The 17,860-nt window shown below is 58.1% G+C and overlaps 1 protein-coding gene across 6 annotated transcripts in view; it reads left to right on the top strand.

The window, feature by feature from the left end:
• LOC140395478 (hexosaminidase D-like) overlaps window positions 1-17,860 on the top strand; it is a 47,870-nt gene that overhangs the window by 3,436 nt on the left and 26,574 nt on the right. For 4 of the 6 annotated variants that reach the window (XM_072483269.1, XM_072483270.1, XM_072483271.1 and 1 more), the window contains exons 2-6: window positions 9,020-9,183; window positions 10,783-10,892; window positions 14,557-14,644; window positions 16,118-16,282; window positions 16,427-16,610. In XM_072483269.1, coding sequence (XP_072339370.1) covers window positions 9,055-9,183; window positions 10,783-10,892; window positions 14,557-14,644; window positions 16,118-16,282; window positions 16,427-16,610 — 676 coding nt within the window. In that variant the 5' untranslated portion in view covers window positions 9,020-9,054. Of the gene's footprint in view, window positions 1-9,019; window positions 9,184-10,782; window positions 10,893-14,008; window positions 14,089-14,556; window positions 14,645-16,117; window positions 16,283-16,426; window positions 16,611-17,860 lie in introns of those variants that run through there. The other 2 variants (XM_072483272.1, XM_072483273.1) reach the window with 2 other exon arrangements.

The raw sequence follows: 17,860 nt of genomic DNA, 5'->3' as shown, positions 1-17,860 counted from the left end.
CCCCCCTCCCCTACCCTCTACCCCCCCCACTCCTCTACCCCCCCTCTCCCTCCTACCCCCCTTCGTCCCCCTCTCCCTCTAACCCCCCCCTCTCCCTCTACCCCCCCCTCTCCCTCTACTCCCCCCCTCTCCCTCTACCCCCCCTCCCCTCTCCCTCTACCCCTCTACCCCCTCTCCCTCTACCCCCCCCTCTCCCTCTACCCCCCCCCTCTCCCTCTACCCCCCCCTCTCCCTCTACCCCCCCCCACTCTCCCTCTACCCCCCCCCCTCTCCCTCTACCCCCCCCCCTCTCGCCTCTACCCCCCCTCTCCCTCTACCCCCCCTCTCCCTCTACCCCCCCTCTCCCTCTACCCCCCCTCCCTCTACCCCCCCCTCCCTCTACCCCCCCCTCCCTCTACCCCCCCCCCTCCCCCCTCCCTCTACCCCCCCTCCCTCTACCCCCCTCTCCCTCTAACCCCCCTCTCCCTCTTACCCCCCCTCGTCCCTCTACCCCCCTCTCCCTCTACCCCCCCCCCTCTCCCTCTACCCCCCCACCCCTCTCCCTCTTACCCCTCCCTCTTACCCCCCCCTCTCCTCTTACCCCCCTCTCCCTCTTACCCCCCTCTCCCTCTTACCCCCCTCTCGCCCTCCTTACTCTCCCTCTTACCCCCTCTCCCTCTTACCCCCCTCTCCCTCTTACCCTCCTCTCCCTCTTACCCCCCCTCTCCCTCTTACCCCCCTCTCCTCTTACCCCCCCTCTCCCTCTTACCCCCCCCTCTCCCTCTTACCCCCCTCTCCCTCTTACCCCCCTCTCCCTCTTACCCCCCCTCTCCCTCTACCCCCCCTCTCCCTCTTACCCCCCTCTCCCCTCTTACCCCCCCTCTCCCTCTTACCCCCCCCTCTCCCTCTTACCCCCCTCTCTCTTACCCCCCTCTCCCTCTTACCCCCCCCTCTCTCTTACCCCCCTCTCCCTCTTACCCCCCCTCTCCCTCTTACCCCCCCCTCTCCCTCTTACCCACCCCCCTCCCTCTTACCCCCCCTCCCTCTTACCCCCCCTCCCTCTTACCCCCCCTCCCTCTTACCCCCCCCTCCCTCTTACCCCCCCTCCCTCTTACCCCCCCTCTCCCTCTTACCCCCCTCTCCCTCTTACCCCCCCTCTCCCTCTTACCCCCCTCTCCCTCTTACCCCCCCTCTCCCTCTTACCCCCCCTCTCCCTCTTACCCCCCTCTCTCTTACCCCCCCCCTCTCCCTCTTACCCCCCTCTCCCTCTTACCCCCCCTCTCCCTCTTACCCCCCTCTCCCTCTTACCCCCCCTCTCCCTCTTACCCCCCCCTCCCTCTTACCCCCCTCCCTCTTACCCCCCCTCCCTCTTACCCCCCCTCCCTCTTACCCCCCCCCTCCCTCTTACCCCCCTCCCTCTTACCCCCCCTCCCTCTTACCCCCCTCCCTCTACCCCCCCTCTCCCTCTTACCCCCCCCTCTCCCTCTTACCCCCCCCTCTCCCTCTTACCCCCCCTCTCCCTCTTACCCCCCTCTCCCTCTTACCCCCCTCTCCCTCTTACCCCCCTCTCCCTCTTACCCCCCCTCTCCCTCTTACCCCCCCTCATCCCTCTTACCCCCCCTCTCCCTCTTACCCCCCTCTCCCTCTTACCCCCCCTCTCCCTCTTACCCCCCCTCTCCCTCTTACCTCTCCCTCTTACCCCCCCTCTCCCTCTTACCACCCCTCTCCCTCTTACCCCCCTCTCCCTCTTACCCCCCTCTCCCTCTTACCCCCCCTCTCCCTCTTACCCCCCCTCTCCCTCTTACCCTCCCTCTCCCTCTTACCCCCCTCTCTCTTACCCCCCCTCTCCCTCTTACCCCCCCTCTCCCTCTTACCCCCCCTCTCCCTCTTACCCTCCCTCTCCCTCTTACCCTCCCTCTCCCTCTTACCCCCCCTCTCCCTCTTACCCCCCCTCTCCCTCTTACCCCCTCTCCCTCTTACCCCCCTCTCCCTCTTACCCCCCTCGCCCTCTTACCCACCCCTCTCCCTCTTACCCCCCCTCTCCCTCTTACCCCTCCCTCTTACCCCCCCCTCTCCCTCTTACCCCCCTCTCCCTCTTACCCCCCTCTCCTCTTACCCCCCTCTCCCTCTTACCCCCCCTCTCCCTCTTACCCCCCCCTCTTCCCCTCTCTACCCCCCCTCTCCCTTTACCCCCCTCTCACCTCTTACCCCCCTCTCCCTCTTACCCCCCTCTCCCTCTTACCCACCCCCCTCTCCCTCTTACCCCCCCCCTCTCCCTCTTACCCCCCCTCTCCCTCTTACCCCCCCTCTCCCTCTTACCCCCCTCTCCCTCTTACCCCCCCTCTCCCTCTTACCCCCCCCTCTCCCTCTTACCCCCCTCTCCCTCTTACCCCCCACCCCCCCTCCCTCTTACCCCCCCTCCCTCTTACCCCCCCTCCCTCTTACCCCCCCCTCCCTCTTACCCCCCCCCTCCCTCTTACCCCCCCCTCCTCTTACCCCCCCTCCCTCTTACCCCCCCCTCCTCTTACTCCCCCCTCCCTCTTACCCCCCCCTCCCTCTTACTCCCCCTCCCTCTTACCCCCCCCTCCCTCTTACCCCGCCCCCCTCTGCCTCTACCCCCGCCCCCCCCCTCTGCCTCTACCCCCGCCCCCCCCTCTGCCTCTACCCCCGCCCCCCCCCTCTGCCTCTACCCCCCCGCCCCCCCTCTCCCTCTACCCCCGCCCCCCCTCTCCCTCTACCCCCGCCCCCCCTCTCCCATCTACCCCCGCCCCCCTCTCCTCTACCCCCACCACCCCCCTCTCCCTCTACCCCCCACCCACCCCCTCTCCTCCCTCTACCCCCACCACCCCCCTCACTCTACCCCACCATCCCCCCTCCCTCGACCCCCACCATCCCCCCCTCCCTCTACCCCCACCGCCCCCCCTCCCACTACCCCCACCCATCCCCCCTCCCTCTAACCCCCCACCCACCCCCCCTCCCTCTACACCCACCCACCCCCCCACCCTCTACCCCACCCACCCCCCCTCCCTCTACCCCCCACCCACCCCCCCTCCCACTACCCCCCACCCACCCCCCCCTCCCTCTACCCCCACCACCCCCCCTCCCTCTACCCCACCACCCCCTCCCCTCCCTCTACCCCCACCACCCCCTCCCCTCCCTCTACCCCCACCACCCCCTCCCTCTCCCTCTACCCCCACCCCCCCTCCCCTCCCCTCCCCCCCACCCCCTCCCCTCCCTCTACCCCCACCACCCTCCCCTCCCTCTACCCCCCACCCCCCTCCCCCTCCCTCTACCCCCACCCCCCCTCCCCTCCCTCTACCCCCACCCCCCCTCCCCCCCCCTCCCTCTACCCCCACCCCCCCCTCTACCCCCACCCCCCCTCTACCCCCACGCCCCCTCTACCCCCACCCCCCTCTACCCCCACCCCCCCTCTACCCCCACCCCCCCTCTACCCCCCACCCCCCTCTACCCCCACCCCCCCCTCCCCTCCGTTCTACCCCCACCCCCCTCCCCTCCCTCTACCCCCACCCCCCCTCCCCTCCGTTCTACCCCACCCCCCCTCCCCTCCCTCTACCCCCACCCCCCCTCCCCTCCGTTCTACCCCCACCCCCTCCCCTCCCTCTACCCCCCACCCCCTCCCCTCCCTCTACCCCCACCCCCTCCCCTCCCTCTACCCCCACCCCCCTCCCCTCCCTCTACCCCCACCCCCCTCTACCCCCACCCCCCCCTACCCCCACCCCCCTCTACCCCACCCCCCCCTCTACCCCCACCCCCCCCTCTACCCCCCACCCCCCCCTCTACCCCCACCCCCCCCTCTACCCCCCACCCCCCTCTACCCCCACCCCCCCTCTACCCCCACCCCCCCTCTACCCCCACCCCCCCCTCTACTCCCACCCCCCCTCCACCCCCACCCCCCCTCCCCTCCGTTCTACCCCCACCCCCCCTCCCCTCCCTCTACCCCCACCCCCCCTCCCCTCCGTTCTACCCCCACCCCCCCCTCCCCTCCCTTCTACCCCCACCACCCCTCCCCTCCCTTCTACCCCCACCCCCCCTCCCCTCCGTTCTACCCCCACCCCCCTCCCCTCCCTCTACCCCCACCCCCTCCCCTCCCTCTACCCCCACCCCCCTCCCCTCCCTCTACCCCCACCCCCTCTACCCCCACCCCCCCCCTCTACCCCCACCCCCCTCTACCCCCACCCCCCTCTACCCCCACCCCCCCTCTACCCCCACCCCCCCCTCTACCCCCACCCCCCCCTCTACCCCCACCCCCCCTCTACCCCCCACCCCCCCTCTACCCCCACCCCCCTCTACCCCCACCCCCCCCCTCTACACCCCACCCCCCCCCTCTACACCCACCCCCCCCTCTACCCCCACCCCCCCTCTACCCCCACCCCCCCCTCCACCCCCACCCCCCCCTCCACCCCCACCCCCCCCCTCCACCCCCACCCCCCCCTCCACCCCACCCCCCCCCTCCACCCCCACCCCCCCTCCCCTCCGTTCTACCCCCGCCCCCCCTCTCCCTCTACCCCCGCCCCCCCCTCTCCCTCTACCCCCGCCCCCCCCTCTCCCTCTACCCCCGCCCCCCCTCTCCCTCTACCCCCGCCCCCCCCTCTCCCTCTACCCCCGCCCCCCCTCTACCTCTACCCCCGCCCCCCCCTCTACCTCTACCCCCGCCCCCCCCCTCCCTCTACCCCCGCCCCCCCCTCCCTCTACCCCCGCCCCCCCCTCCCTCTACCCCCGCCCCCCCTCTCCCTCTACCCCCGCCCCCCCCTCTCCCACTACCCCCTCCCTCTACCCCCACCACCCCCTCTCCCTCTACCCCCACCACCCCCCCTACCCCACCACCCCCCCTCTACCCCCACCACCCCCCCCTCTACCCCCACCACCCCCCCCTCTACCCCCACCACCCCCCCCTCCCTCTATCCCCACCACCCCCCTCCCTCTACCCCCACCACCCCCCCTCCCTCTACCCCACCCACCCCCCCTCCTCTACCCCCACCACCCCCTCCCCTCCCTCTACCCCCACCCCTTTCCTCCCTCTACCCCCACCCCCCCTCCCCTCCCTCTACCCCCCCCCACCCCCCCTCCCCTCCCTCTACCCCCCACCCCCCCTCCCCTCCCTCTACCCCCACCCCCCCTCCCCTCCCTCTACCCCCACCCCCCTCCCCTCCCTCTACCCCCACCCCCCCCTACCCTCCCTCTACCCCCACCCCCCCTACCCTCCCTCTACCCCCACACCCCCTCCCCTCCCTCTACCCCCACCCCCCCTCCCCTCCACCCCCACCCCCCCTCCCCTCCACCCCCACCCCCCCCCTCCCCTCCCTCTACCCCACCCCCCCCTCCCCTCCCTCTACGCCCACCACCCCCTCTACCCCCACCCCCCCTCTACCCCCACCCCTCCCACTACCCCCACCCCCCCACTACCCCCACCCCCCTCTACCCCCAACCCCCCTCTACCCCCCACCCCCCCTCTACCCCCACCCCCCCTCCACCCCCACCCCCCCTCCACCCCCACCCCCCCTCCACCCCCACTCCCCCTCCCCCTCCACCTCCACCCCCCTCACCTCCACCCCCACCCCCCTCCACCTCCACCCCCACCCCCCTCCACCCCCACCCCCCCCCCTCCACCTCCACCCCCCCCCCTCCACCTCCACCCCCCCCCTCCACCTCCACCCCCCCCCCCCCCTCCACCTCCACCCCCCCCCCTCCACCTCCACCCCCCCCCTCCACCTCCACCCCCACCCCCCTCCACCCCCACCCCCCCCTCCACCCCCACCCCCCCTCTACCCCCACCCCCCCTCCACCCCCACCCCCCCTCTACCCCCACCCCCCCTCCACCCCCACTCCCCCCTCCCCCTCCACCTCCACCCCCCTCCACCTCCACCCCCACCCCCCTCCACCCCCACCCCCCCCCTCCACCTCCACCCCCACCCCCCTCCACCCCCACCCCCCCCCTCCACCTCCACCCCCCCCCCCCCTCCACCTCCACCCCCCCCCTCCACCTCCACCCCCACCCTCCACCTCCACCCCCACCCCCCTCCCACCCCCACCCCCCCCTCCACCCCCACCCCCCCTCCACCCCCGCCCCCCCTCCACCCCCGCCCCCCCCTCCACCCCCGCCCCCCCCTCCACCCCCGCCCCCCCCTCCACCCCGCCCCCCCTCCACCCCGCCCCCCCCTCCACCCCCGCCCCCCCCTCCGCCCCCGCCCCCCCCTCCGCCCCCGCCCCCCCCTCCGCCCCCGCCCCCCCCTCCGCCCCCGCCCCCCCCTCCGCCCCCGCCCCCCCCTCCGCCCCCGCCCCCCCCTCCGCCCCCGCCCCCCCCTCCGCCCCCGCCCCCCCCTCCGCCCCCGCCCCCCCCTCCGCCCCCGCCCCCCCTCCCCCCCCCGCCCCCCCCCCCCTCCGCCCCCGCCCCCCCCTCCGCCCCCCGCCCCCCCCTCCGCCCCCGCCCCCCCCTCCGCCCCCCCCCCCCCCCCACCGCCCCCCCCCCCCTCCGCCCCCCCTCCACCCCCGCCCCCCCCCTCCACCCCCGCCCCCCCCGCCCCCCCCTCCACCCCCGCCCCCCCCTCCACCCCCGCCTCCACCCCCGCCCCCCCCTCCACCCCCACCCCCCCCTCCCCCACCCCCACCTCCACCCCCACCCCCCCCTCCCCCACCCCCACCCCCCCCCTCCCCCACCCCCCCACCCCCCCCTCCCCCACCCCCCCCCTCCACCCCCACCCCCCCCCCTCCACCCCCGCCCCCCCCCCTCCACCCCCTCCCCCCCCCCCTCCACCCCCGCCCCCCCCCCTCCACCCCCGCCCCCCCCCTCCACCCCCGCCCCCCCCCCTCCACCCCCGCCCCCCCCCCTCCACCCCCGCCCCCCTCCACTCCCACCCCCCCTCCCTCCACCCCGACCCCACCTCCCCTACCTCGACCCCCACCCCACCCTCCCCTACCTCGACCCCCACCCCCCCTCCCCTCCCTCTACTCCACCCCCCCTCCCCTCCCTCTACCCCCCACCCCCCTCCCCTCCCTCTACCCCCACCCCCCTCCCTCTACCCCCACCCCGCCCTCCCTCCCTCTACCCCCACCCCCCCTCCCCTCCCTCTACCCCACCCCCCCTCCCCTCCCTCTACCCCCACCCCCCCTCCCCTCCTCTACCCCCACCCCCCCCTCCCTCTACCCCCACCCCCCCTCCCCTCCCTCTACCCCCACCCCCCTCCCCTCCCTCTACCCCCACCCCCCCTCCCCTCCTCCCCTCCCCTCCTCCCCTCCCTCTACCCCCACCCCCCCTCCCCTCCCTCTACCCCCACCCCCCCTCCCCTCCCTCTACCCCCACCCCCCCTCCCTCTACCCCCACCCCCCCTCCCCTCCCTCTACCCCCACCCCCCCTCCCCTCCCTCTACCCCCACCCCCCCTCCCCTCCCTCTACCCCACCCCCCCTCCCCCTACCCCCCACCCCCCCTCCCCTCCCTCTACCCCCACCCCCCCTCCCCTCCCTCTACCCCCACCCCCCCTCCCCTCCCTCTACCCCCACCCCCCCTCCCCTCCCTCTACCCCCACCCCCCCTCCCCTCCCTCTACCCCCACCCCCCCTCCCCTCCCTCTACCCCCACCCCCCCTCCCTCCCTCTACCCCCACCCCCCCTCCCCTCCCTTCCCTCTACCCCCACCCCTCCTCCCCTCCCTCTACCCCCACCCCCCTCCCCTCCCTCTACCCCCACCCCCCCCCCCTCCCCTCCCTCTACCCCCACCCCCCCTCCCCTCCCTCTACCCCCACCCCCCCTCCCCTCCCTCTACCCCCACCCCCCCTCCCCTCCCTCTACCCCCACCCCCCCTCCCCTCCCTCTACCCCCACCCCCCCTCCCCTCCCTCTACCCCCACCCCCCCTCCCCTCCCTCTACCCCCACCCCCCCTCCCTCCCTCTACCCCCACCCCCCCTCCCCTCCCTCTACCCCCCCCCCTCCCCTCCCCTCCCTCTACCCCCCCCCCTTCTCCCTCTCCCCCCCCCCTTCTCCTCTCCCCCCCCCCCCTTCTCCCTCTCCCCCCCCCCTTCTCCCTCTCCCCCCCCCTTCTCCCTCTCCCCCCCCCTTCTCCCTCTCCCCCCCCCCTTCTCCCTCTCCCCCCCCCCCTTCTCCCTCTCCCCCCCCCTTCTCCCTCTCCCCCCCCCTTCTCCCTCTCCCCCCCCCCTTCTCCCTCTCCCCCCCCCCCTTCTCCCTCTCCCCCCCCCCTTCTCCTCTCCCCCCCCCTTCTCCCTCTCCCCCCCCCCCTTCTCCTCTCCCCCCCCCCCCTTCTCCCTCTTCCCCCCCCCCCTTCTCCCTCTTCCCCCCCCCCCTTCTCCCTCTCCCCCCCCCTTCTCCCTCTCCCCCCCTTCTCCCTCTCCCCCCCCCCTTCTCCCTCTCCCCCCCCCCTTCTCCCTCTCCCCCCCCCTTCTCCCTCTCCCCCCCCCTTCTCCCTCTCCCCCCCCCTTCTCCCTCTCCCCCCCCCCTTCTCCCTCTCCCCCCCCCCTTCTCCCTCTCCCCCCCCCCTTCTCCCTCTCCCCCCCCCCCTTCTCCCTCTCCCCCCCCCGCTTCTCCCTCTCCCCCCCCCTTCTCCCTCTCCCCCCCCTTCTCCTCTCCCCCCCCCCTCTCCCCCCCCCCCCCCTCTCCCCCCCCCGTTCTCCCTCTCCCCCCCCCCCCTTCTCCCTCTCCCCCCCCCCCCCTTCTCCCTCTCCCCCCCCCCCCTTCTCCCTCTCCCCCCCCCCCCCTTCTCCCTCTCCCCCCCCCCCCTTCTCCTCTCCCCCCCCTTCTCCCTCTCCCCCCCCTTCTCCCTCTCCCCCCCCTTCTCCCTCTCCCCCCCCCTTCTCCCCTCTCCCCCCCCCATTCTCCCTCTCCCCCCCCCCTTCTCCCTCTCCCCCCCCCTTCTCCCTCTCCCCCCCCCTTCTCCCTCTCCCCCCCCCTTCTCCTCTCCCCCCCCCTTCTCCCTCTCCCCCCCCTTCTCCCTCTCCCCCCCCCTTCTCCCTCTCCCCCCCCCCTTCTCCCTCTCCCCCCCCCCTTCTCCCTCTCCGACAAACCCCTCCCCCAGGTGTCACATACCCCTGGTTTGGGTGTGTTTGAAGAATGGCTGATAAGCATTGGGACAAATCAATGGAAACAGATACCAATACACTTCACCCTCCACAGATGGGTTTGAAATTAGTCCATCTGGATTTGAAAGGAGCCCCACCCAAGATCTCCTATCTAAAACAGGTGATTTGTCAGTCACAACAGTGGAATTTTTGTATTTCTTCTCAGTGATCATGTTTTACAACAAAGGAAATGTTGAGCATCCCTTATCTGAAATTCCGAAGTCGAAAAATTCCGAAATCCGCTACACACTCGGCCCCAAGCATTTCAGATAAGGGATTTTCAATCTGTAAAACCTACCACAGTCGATTCAGTACCAAAATATTGACTTTGAATTTTCTGGCCTCTTTTTTAAAAAAAACAATTACCTGTAAAGCTTATTTATAAATAACAATCTTTGCAGTACAAAGGGTGTTGATATATCATTGGTTAGGCTGTGATTAGAATATATGATCTAACTTTGGGTGTGTTTAAGGAGGATGTCATGGCCATTAGGGATGATGCAGAAGAGATGAGTACCTCGGCTGAGAAGCTGTAGTTATGAGGATAGATGAGAGGAAGTGGATTTCTATTCATTTGGACAAGGGCTAGGAAGAGAAAATTTGAAATAAGTGCTCTAAATTTATGAAATTTTGTTGTAGTAAATTAGGGGAATTATTTCCACTTGTGACTCAGCAACTCCAATCATAAGTTTAAGATCAAAAAAGATGATGGGAGGTGTTCAGAGATTTGGTTAATGCAGAATGATGTTTGGAAATGAAAAGCTCTTGGAAAGAGGTAGGAATAGAATTATTGTAGCTTTAAAAATAAGAGTTGACAAATGTTTTTAAAATGCCAAAAAGAAGAGCAGAGAAATGGGACCAAATGATGACTCGCAGTTTATAGAGTTGACATGGACATACTGGACTTGTTAATACCCTTTAATCTTGTAAAATTCTATGGTTCTAATGATTAACTTGGTCAGTTTGAAAATTGTAAAAGTACATTGACTTTCCTTTGCCATATACATGACTGAAAGTCGATATATGCATTGTGTAGAAGAAAAAAAACTTGCATTCATATAGCACCTCTCACAAACACATGACATCCCAAAGCACTTGCCATTGAAGTACATTCGAAGTGAAGAGAACTGTAATTTAGGTATAAATAATGATAAAAGAAAAAAATTATATGTTAAGCTTCTTGTACTACTATGACTCATTATTCCATAGCCATTGGTGAGTTCTAATTGCCTTACAAAATGGTAACTTTTAATTTACTTATCTTGATATATCCTAATTAATATTATCAGAATTATGTCTATTTTTGTATGTCGTGTATTGTTAAATTCCAATAATTGCAATTTAAGTCTTAGCACAGTGGATAAAACAGAGACTAAATTAATTTGTGTGCAGGTCTGGTTCAAGAATAATCCTGCAATGATCTGTGAACTTTATTGCTCGTAATAGATTCTCGACTTCTAATTTAAAATAACATATATTTTAGATTGAAATTCCATGAGATCAATTATTTGATTCAATCGCCCCCCCTTCTCGCAATAAAGATCACCTTCCATTGCAGGAAAGTTTTGTTCAATAGAATATAATCTGATGTGGTCCACCTTTCAAGGAGCCACCAGAAGCACAAAGGGTCACGTGGCCTGATTCTTCTGTGCACAGAATCACTTCATGACCTTCTGAAATTTGAATTGAAACAGCTCCATTGCAGATTTTCTTTCTACAGATCTTTCCTCTGTTTTCACACCTTGGTGCAAATGGTGTCATACTGGAATACGAAGACATGTTTCCATATGAGGGAAAGCTGCAAGTCTTAAGGTCTCCAAATGCTTACAGGTAAAGGGTTTATAAATGTATGATTTACTGTATGTAACTTTGATTTTTGTTTCTTAACCATGAAGTCCCTTTGCAAAACATCATTATGTTACCATTTAAAATGTTATGGAGAATGCTGAAAATAATGCCCTTGTTTATTTTTTCAAAATCCGGAATTACCAGCAAATTTTTGTCAATCTGATTAATTCCAGGTGTTTTGATGCAGCAGTTCTATTTCATTATCCTAACGCTAGGCAATAATCTGCGTAGTAATACCATTTTAGTTCATTATTGTTTGTAGTTACAATCTATAATGTCAGGGCACTTTATTCAACTCTTTAATTGGTCATATTGCTATGGAATTGGAATTACTTCACAAAGTCGTGCCTCGCTGCATTGCTGCTTGTTATCCTGCACTTGAATGATCATTTAATTCATTTAAAATTTGCTCCTCGTTTGTCACTCTTGGACCACTAATCCTCATGGGCGATGAGCACAATTGTAGATTTTCATTTACACAAATAACAGTAAAGCCTGTGGAGTCCCATTTAGCGAAAACTCATTTTACTTGTTTGTGCACTGTGATCCTTCTGTCCAAATTGTGAAAAACAGCAGTAAAGATAGTTCTAAAACGCCTGCCAAACACAAGAGAGACAAATCTGAAATATTCACAGCAATTTATGCTGCAGGAGAAAAGGTGTTGATTGTTTGGAATGTCAACTCTGGTTGAGGCATTGATGGGGAGAAAGCGACAGGGAACAAAAGGCTCCTTGAGCCCCCGGGTAATTCAAGGCTTGAACATGTTCCTTTTGTTTGCCGAGAACTGATCTTTCTGTATGTAAATGAGCCACATCATGTGCTCGACTAATTATCTTAAATTAGTTGTCTTTTTGCACTGGCTGTAGCAGCCAATTGGTGGAAAATAATACTACAGAGTAACAGCTGCGAGGGTATTGATATTCCTCACAGCAGAAGGTGGATGGTTCTGGGAACAGAAAAAAAGGATGCTGGAATTCAGCAGAGATTTGTTCAGGATCCATTGCTGTTCAAGTTGTTTATAAATGTTGTGGGCCTTGTAGTAAATATATTGCAATTGACACTAGAAGTTTTAGCCAGATGCTAAGTAAGAGAACCAGACAACTCAGACGCTTGTCGGAACTGAACAGATGAGCTGAGGAATGATTGTAGATTTTAATGTAGATTAATTGGGCAACACGGTAGCATAGTGGTTAGCACTATAGCTTCACAGCGCCAGGGTTGCAGGTTCAATTCCGGCTTTGATCGGTGTCTGTGCGGAGTCTGCATGTTCTCCCCGTTTATGCTGCAATTGTATAGGGTGTTGGTGAGGCCGCATCTGGAGTATTGTGTTCAGTTTTGGTCTCCTTACCTGAGAAAGGACATATTGGCACTGGAGGGAGTGCAGAGGAGATTCACTAGGTTGATCCCAGAGTTGAGGGGATTAGATTATGACGAAAGGTTGAGTAGACTGGGACTGTACTCATTGGAGTTTAGAAGGATGCGGGGGGATCTTATTGAGACATATAAAATTATGAAGGGAATAGATAGGATAGATGCAGGCAGGTTGTTTCCACTGGTCGGGGAAAGCAGAACTAGGGGGCATAGCCTCAAAATAAGGGGAAGTAGATTTAGGACGGAGTGTAGGAGGAACTTCTTCACCCAAAGGGTTGTGAATCTCTGGAATTCCTTGCCCAGTGAAGCAGTTGAGGCTCCTTCTTTAAACGTTTTTAAGAAAAAGATAGATACCTTTTTAAAGAATAAAGGGATTCGGGGATATGGTGTACGGGCCGGAGAGTGGAGCTGAGTCCACAAAGATCAGCCATGATCTCATTAAATGGCGGTGGAGGCTCGAGGGGCCAGATGGCGTACTCCTGTTCCTCGTTCTTATTATGTTCTTATGTCTGCGTGAGTTTCCTCCGGGTGCTCCGATTTCCTCCCACAAGTCCCGAAAGACGTGCTGTTAGGTAATTTGGACATTCTGAATTCTCCCTCTATGTACCCGAACAGGCATCGGAATGTGACGACTAGGGGCTTTTCACAGTAACTTCATTGCAGTGTTAATGTAAGCCTACTTGTGACAATAAAGATTATCATTAAATGTCAGGTAATATGTATTGAATCATTCTAGAAAATTTCCAAATTCTGAGTTATCAGCATTGTATATATATTTAAATTTGTGTGTTTTTGAGGCAGCCCTACCTCGAAACAGAAGCTGAACTGATAACGAAATTTGAAAATGAAGCAGAAAAGGTAGACGCAGAAATGAAATTGAACTTCCCAGTATCTAGGGGAATCAGGACCAAGCGAGGTTGGGAAATTGAAGCTGGTTGAAAGATATGAAAGAACACAGATCACTCCAAGCTGTGCAGTTGCAGTATTGAATCCACTAGAGCAGGACAGACAAGCTGAAGAAAACCTGAGAAGAAGCGACTGGATCCAGAAGCTGAGAAGAAGCAAAGAGAATGCGTTGCTGCTGTTGTTTCTGTTACTTGAAGATAACAGCGGTGGATCCATGCCATCTAGGCCGAGTTGAGCAGGTTCTGCTGATATGTGCCACTTGTGCTAAAGACCATACTTTGGGTTGATGTGTGCTGTTGTTGGCTGGGGATCAGACTAGCTCCTAGAAAGAGAGGAGCTGAAATTCCTCATGAGGAAGACAGAGTTCAAGTTTGTGACACACAATGTTAACTAAAATCTGAGTGAACTGCTGAGCAAATTTGTAAGATCTTTCTTTGTTGTATCTGTCATTAAATGTGCAATTTATAGTTTGTATTCGACCAAAAATGTTTGGCTCCTGTTAATGCTGGATTTTAGCGTATAGGATAGATAGTATTTAGTGTTTGCTTTATTGACACTTGTAGAGTAAAAATTTCTCTGCACCATGGAATCTTGTGTACAATATAAACTCTGTACATCTATGAATGTTATGCCTACAAGACATCTATTTTCGGTCCTACATTCAAAGTTGAGTCCCAATCCACCTTAAGATCTGGTGTACGCTAAATATTTTTGGTTCTTCATTAACTGGCTTGTTTAAAATCCATAAATTACAACATTCTTTTAGAAGAAATGGGGGATTAATTATCTAATCCAGTCCATGTGAATCATTGTTTCTGCAGGTTAACTGGAAGTGACATCTGATAGCAGGGGAACAAATACTCCAAGCTGTTGTGTCCACTTACATGAAATAGCTGTACGGGTAAAGTAGCAGGAGTACCTACTGCACTTGTATCTTATTGGACTTTAAACTGTCGATACTTTTTAAATTACAAAATGCTGAAGGTGACAACATGAACAATTGTTATTGTCTTTGTTATCCACCACCTTGTGGCCTGTGAGTGCTTGAACCATGTGCTTGCACAAGCTTTAGATGTACTCAGCCATGCACTTCAGAAGTGGCTTAGAAGGGCAGCCAGGCAGCATGGACACCAATGATTTTTGTCAGCAAACACAAATGCAAGTCTACACGTCTTGACTTGAGTGTAAAACGCTGATGATTGCTTTAACTGCTTTCCGCTCCCGGGAGACAGAATGTCTAGCTACCCTGTGATATTTAACTTAACATCTGACAAAATTCAAGCAACTGTGGAGGAGTTAGGAATTAGAGGCTTATGGAAAATTGCAGTTTATGTCGATGCCTAATAACGCTGTACGTTTTGCATTGCAGTCCGTCAGACATCAGAGAAATTATAACTCTTGCCAGAATGCTTAATTTTGAAGTAATTCCGTTGGTGCAAACCTTTGGTCACATGGAGGTGAGTTAGAAACAAAATAAAGTGAAAGGCTACATTGGGCTAAATTGTATTAAATCTACAGCAAAGATTGGTGAACTTTACTGTAACTGATGGGCCCAGAACTTGCACTCTCTGGATGGTCGGAGACCGGATGTACCCTGGAGGTTGAACTATGGGACCTCTTGGCAATCCCAACGCAAGGACTCCACAGGAATTGCCTGGGAAATTTAAACTTCCGATGGGCAATTCCCCTCTGTGGAACCCTCCGAAGAAGTCTCCAACTGTGAGTTAGAGAGGAGACTTTGGAGGGTTCTGATTTACTTAACCTGGATAACGAACCATGAAGTATTAGACAGGGAAAAAAACATGTCAAACCCTGAACTCCATCCCAACTTCCCACTGTACCCCTGCCTGACCTCCTCCTCCTGACTCTCCGACTCCCATTGACCCGGTAGCACACGGTTAGCACAGTTGCTTCACAGCTCCAGGGTCCCAGGTTCGATTCCCGGCTTGGGTCACTGTCTGTGTGGAGTCTGCACGTTCTCCCCGTGTCTGCGTGTGTTTCCTCCATTTGCTCCGGTTTCCTCCCACAGTCCAAAGATGTGCAGGTTAGGAGGATTAGCCCTCAGTGTCCAAAAAGGTTAGGTGGAGTTACGGGGATGGAGTGAAGGCATGGGGTTAAGTGGGGTGCTCTTTCCAAGAGCCGGTGCAGACCCAATGGGCCAAATGGCCTCCCTGCATTGTAAATCCTATGATTCTATGACCCTCCGACTCTTCCCAATCCCCTGACTTCGCCCCCACCCGCAACCTCACCACCGTACCCAGCTGACACCCTCCCCACACTACCCTCTTCACTCACACTCATGCACTAACACATCAAAAAGCTGTACAAATATCCCAAAGCTGTTCAGCGTGTTCGTGAATAAAGACTTCTCAAAATACAGCAGTTAGTTCACTTAGGAGGGAGTGCATCTTGGCTTCCCTCGCAACCTTGCAGCGTGAAGGAGGACACCAGAACAGGTACGCTCTGCATTTCTGAAGATGCTCTGTTCCAGAAATGCAGAGCTCCATCTTCGAGTAGACAAATAGGAGTGGGGTGGCAGTCCAGCAAAGACTGCCACTCCTCGGACCATGATTTCTCAAAACAGAATGCATAAGAAACTGCAATATTAACTTAAGTGCATTTGCTTAGCGTTTTGATAACTGGATCTAAAGCTTTACACAATTTTGCCATATTCGTTAGTGTTTTAAATATAGTACATTAGAGTAACCACTGGACTAATCTTTTTAGTATGGGTTGTGATACCTCGTGCACTAAATGCTGAATAGCCCTTGATGTATTTGTCTATGGTTGTACCTCTGGTCAGTGTGGGATGCTCATCTATTTAACACTGAGAAACCCGTGAGAGATTTCTGTATACCAGATCCCGAATGCGTGGTTCTTTTGTTAAGTTGCGTTGACTGATGCTTTCTTTTTCAACCTTTTTCCTACAGTTTGTGCTTAAACATAAAACATTTTCTCATCTCCGTGAAGTGAAATGTTTTCCTAATGGTCTCAATCCTCATAAAGAGGAGTCTATGGAATTAGTAAAATCCATGATTGACCAGATCATGACAATACACAAAGACCTAAAATGGATTCACATTGGATCAGATGAGGTACTGCAACAATTATGTGGAAGGATTTTTGCGTATTTTGCAAAAATATCATTTTATCTTGGAGGCGATTCGGTTAACCTTGTAGTGTTACATGCTACCTACTTTTTTAAAAATGAAAATTGTTCATCTATATATTATCTTTAGGTTTATTACCTTGGTGAAGGCGAAGAATCCAAGAAATTGTTTGAGACAGGTCAAACAAATATCGACTGTCTGTTCCTGTCTCACGTGAAAGCTGTTGCAAGTTACATCATCACTGCCCGCCCAGATGTGAAACCCATATTTTGGGATGACATGCTTCGAAATATCAGTGAAGAGCAACTTAAAGGTATTATTGTCTTGTCAGTGACTCCATTTGAACTAAAAGTATGAAACAAAAAGAAGCACTTGGCTCTAAGTTCCGATTTTCAGCTGACTTTTTTTCAGCACTGTACATGTGGTTTAGGTCAACTATAACAAGGAAACATCGGGGTGCGGCACAGTGGTTAGCACTGCTGCCTACGGCGCTGAGAACCCGGATTTGAATCCCGGCCCTGCGTCACTGTCCGTGTGGAGTTTGCATATTCTACCCGTGTCTGTGTGGGTTTCGCCTCCACAACTAAAAGATGTGCAGGGTAGGTGGATTGCCCGTGCTAAATTGCCCCTCCATTGGAAAAAAAATAATTGGGTCTAAATTTATATTTAAAAAAAAAAAAAAATAACAAGGAAACATCTGAAGCCCTTAAGATCTGCAGTTCTGGCACCAATGTCTTTTTGCATAGTGTTCTCTTTGCTGCTGTTGTATGCTACCAGTTGATCTACAGTGGGTGTCTGCTTACATACCAGAACCAACAGAAAGTTGTTCAGTCTTGTCCGCCTGTGATCCAGAACAAAACTGCACCAGACGCATCACAGCATTGCACTATGCCAATGATGCCGCACTAACATTCCATACTGAGGAATGTCTTCACTGGCAAATAGACAGACAGCAAAGACTTTGGTTTGACCATCAACATGGGGAACACCAATGCCATAGTCAAGAACGTTGCCATACTGTCATCAATTAGCATTGATAATGTATCTCTGGAAGTTGTTGATAGCTCTATAATCATCAGTAATCTGTCACTTGATGCTGAAATCAACAAGCACATTGTGGCTGTCATAGCCAAGCTGAGTAAGAGATTGTCCAAAAACAGCAACTTGTTAAAGAACGCCAAACTGCCAGTTTTTAAAAAATTTAAAGTGCCCAATTCTTTTCTTCCCCAATTAAAGGGCAATTTAGCATGGCCAATCCACCTATCCTGCACATCTTTGGGTTGGGGGGGGTGAGACCCACGCAGACACTGGGAGAATGTGGAAACCACATGGACAGTGACCCGAGGCTGGGACGAACCCAGGTCCTATGCACCATGAGACAGCAGTGCTTGCCACTGTGCTGCCCCATAAACTGCCAGTTCATCACACCTGTGCCCTGAATGCACAGGTCTTCAGCAGTGAGACCTCAACAACTTGTACTACACTGGCGAAAAGGTGAACAGTATTCTCAGACATATCCTCAGCATCTCTTGGCACATTAGAGTTACCAACTTGGAGGTCCTG

The sequence above is a fragment of the Scyliorhinus torazame genome, chromosome 18 (assembly GCF_047496885.1).
Source record: "Scyliorhinus torazame isolate Kashiwa2021f chromosome 18, sScyTor2.1, whole genome shotgun sequence".
Lineage (NCBI taxonomy): Eukaryota > Metazoa > Chordata > Chondrichthyes > Carcharhiniformes > Scyliorhinidae > Scyliorhinus > Scyliorhinus torazame.
The sequence above is the reverse complement of the archived record's forward strand: the minus strand, read 5'-3'. Positions and strand labels throughout refer to the sequence as shown.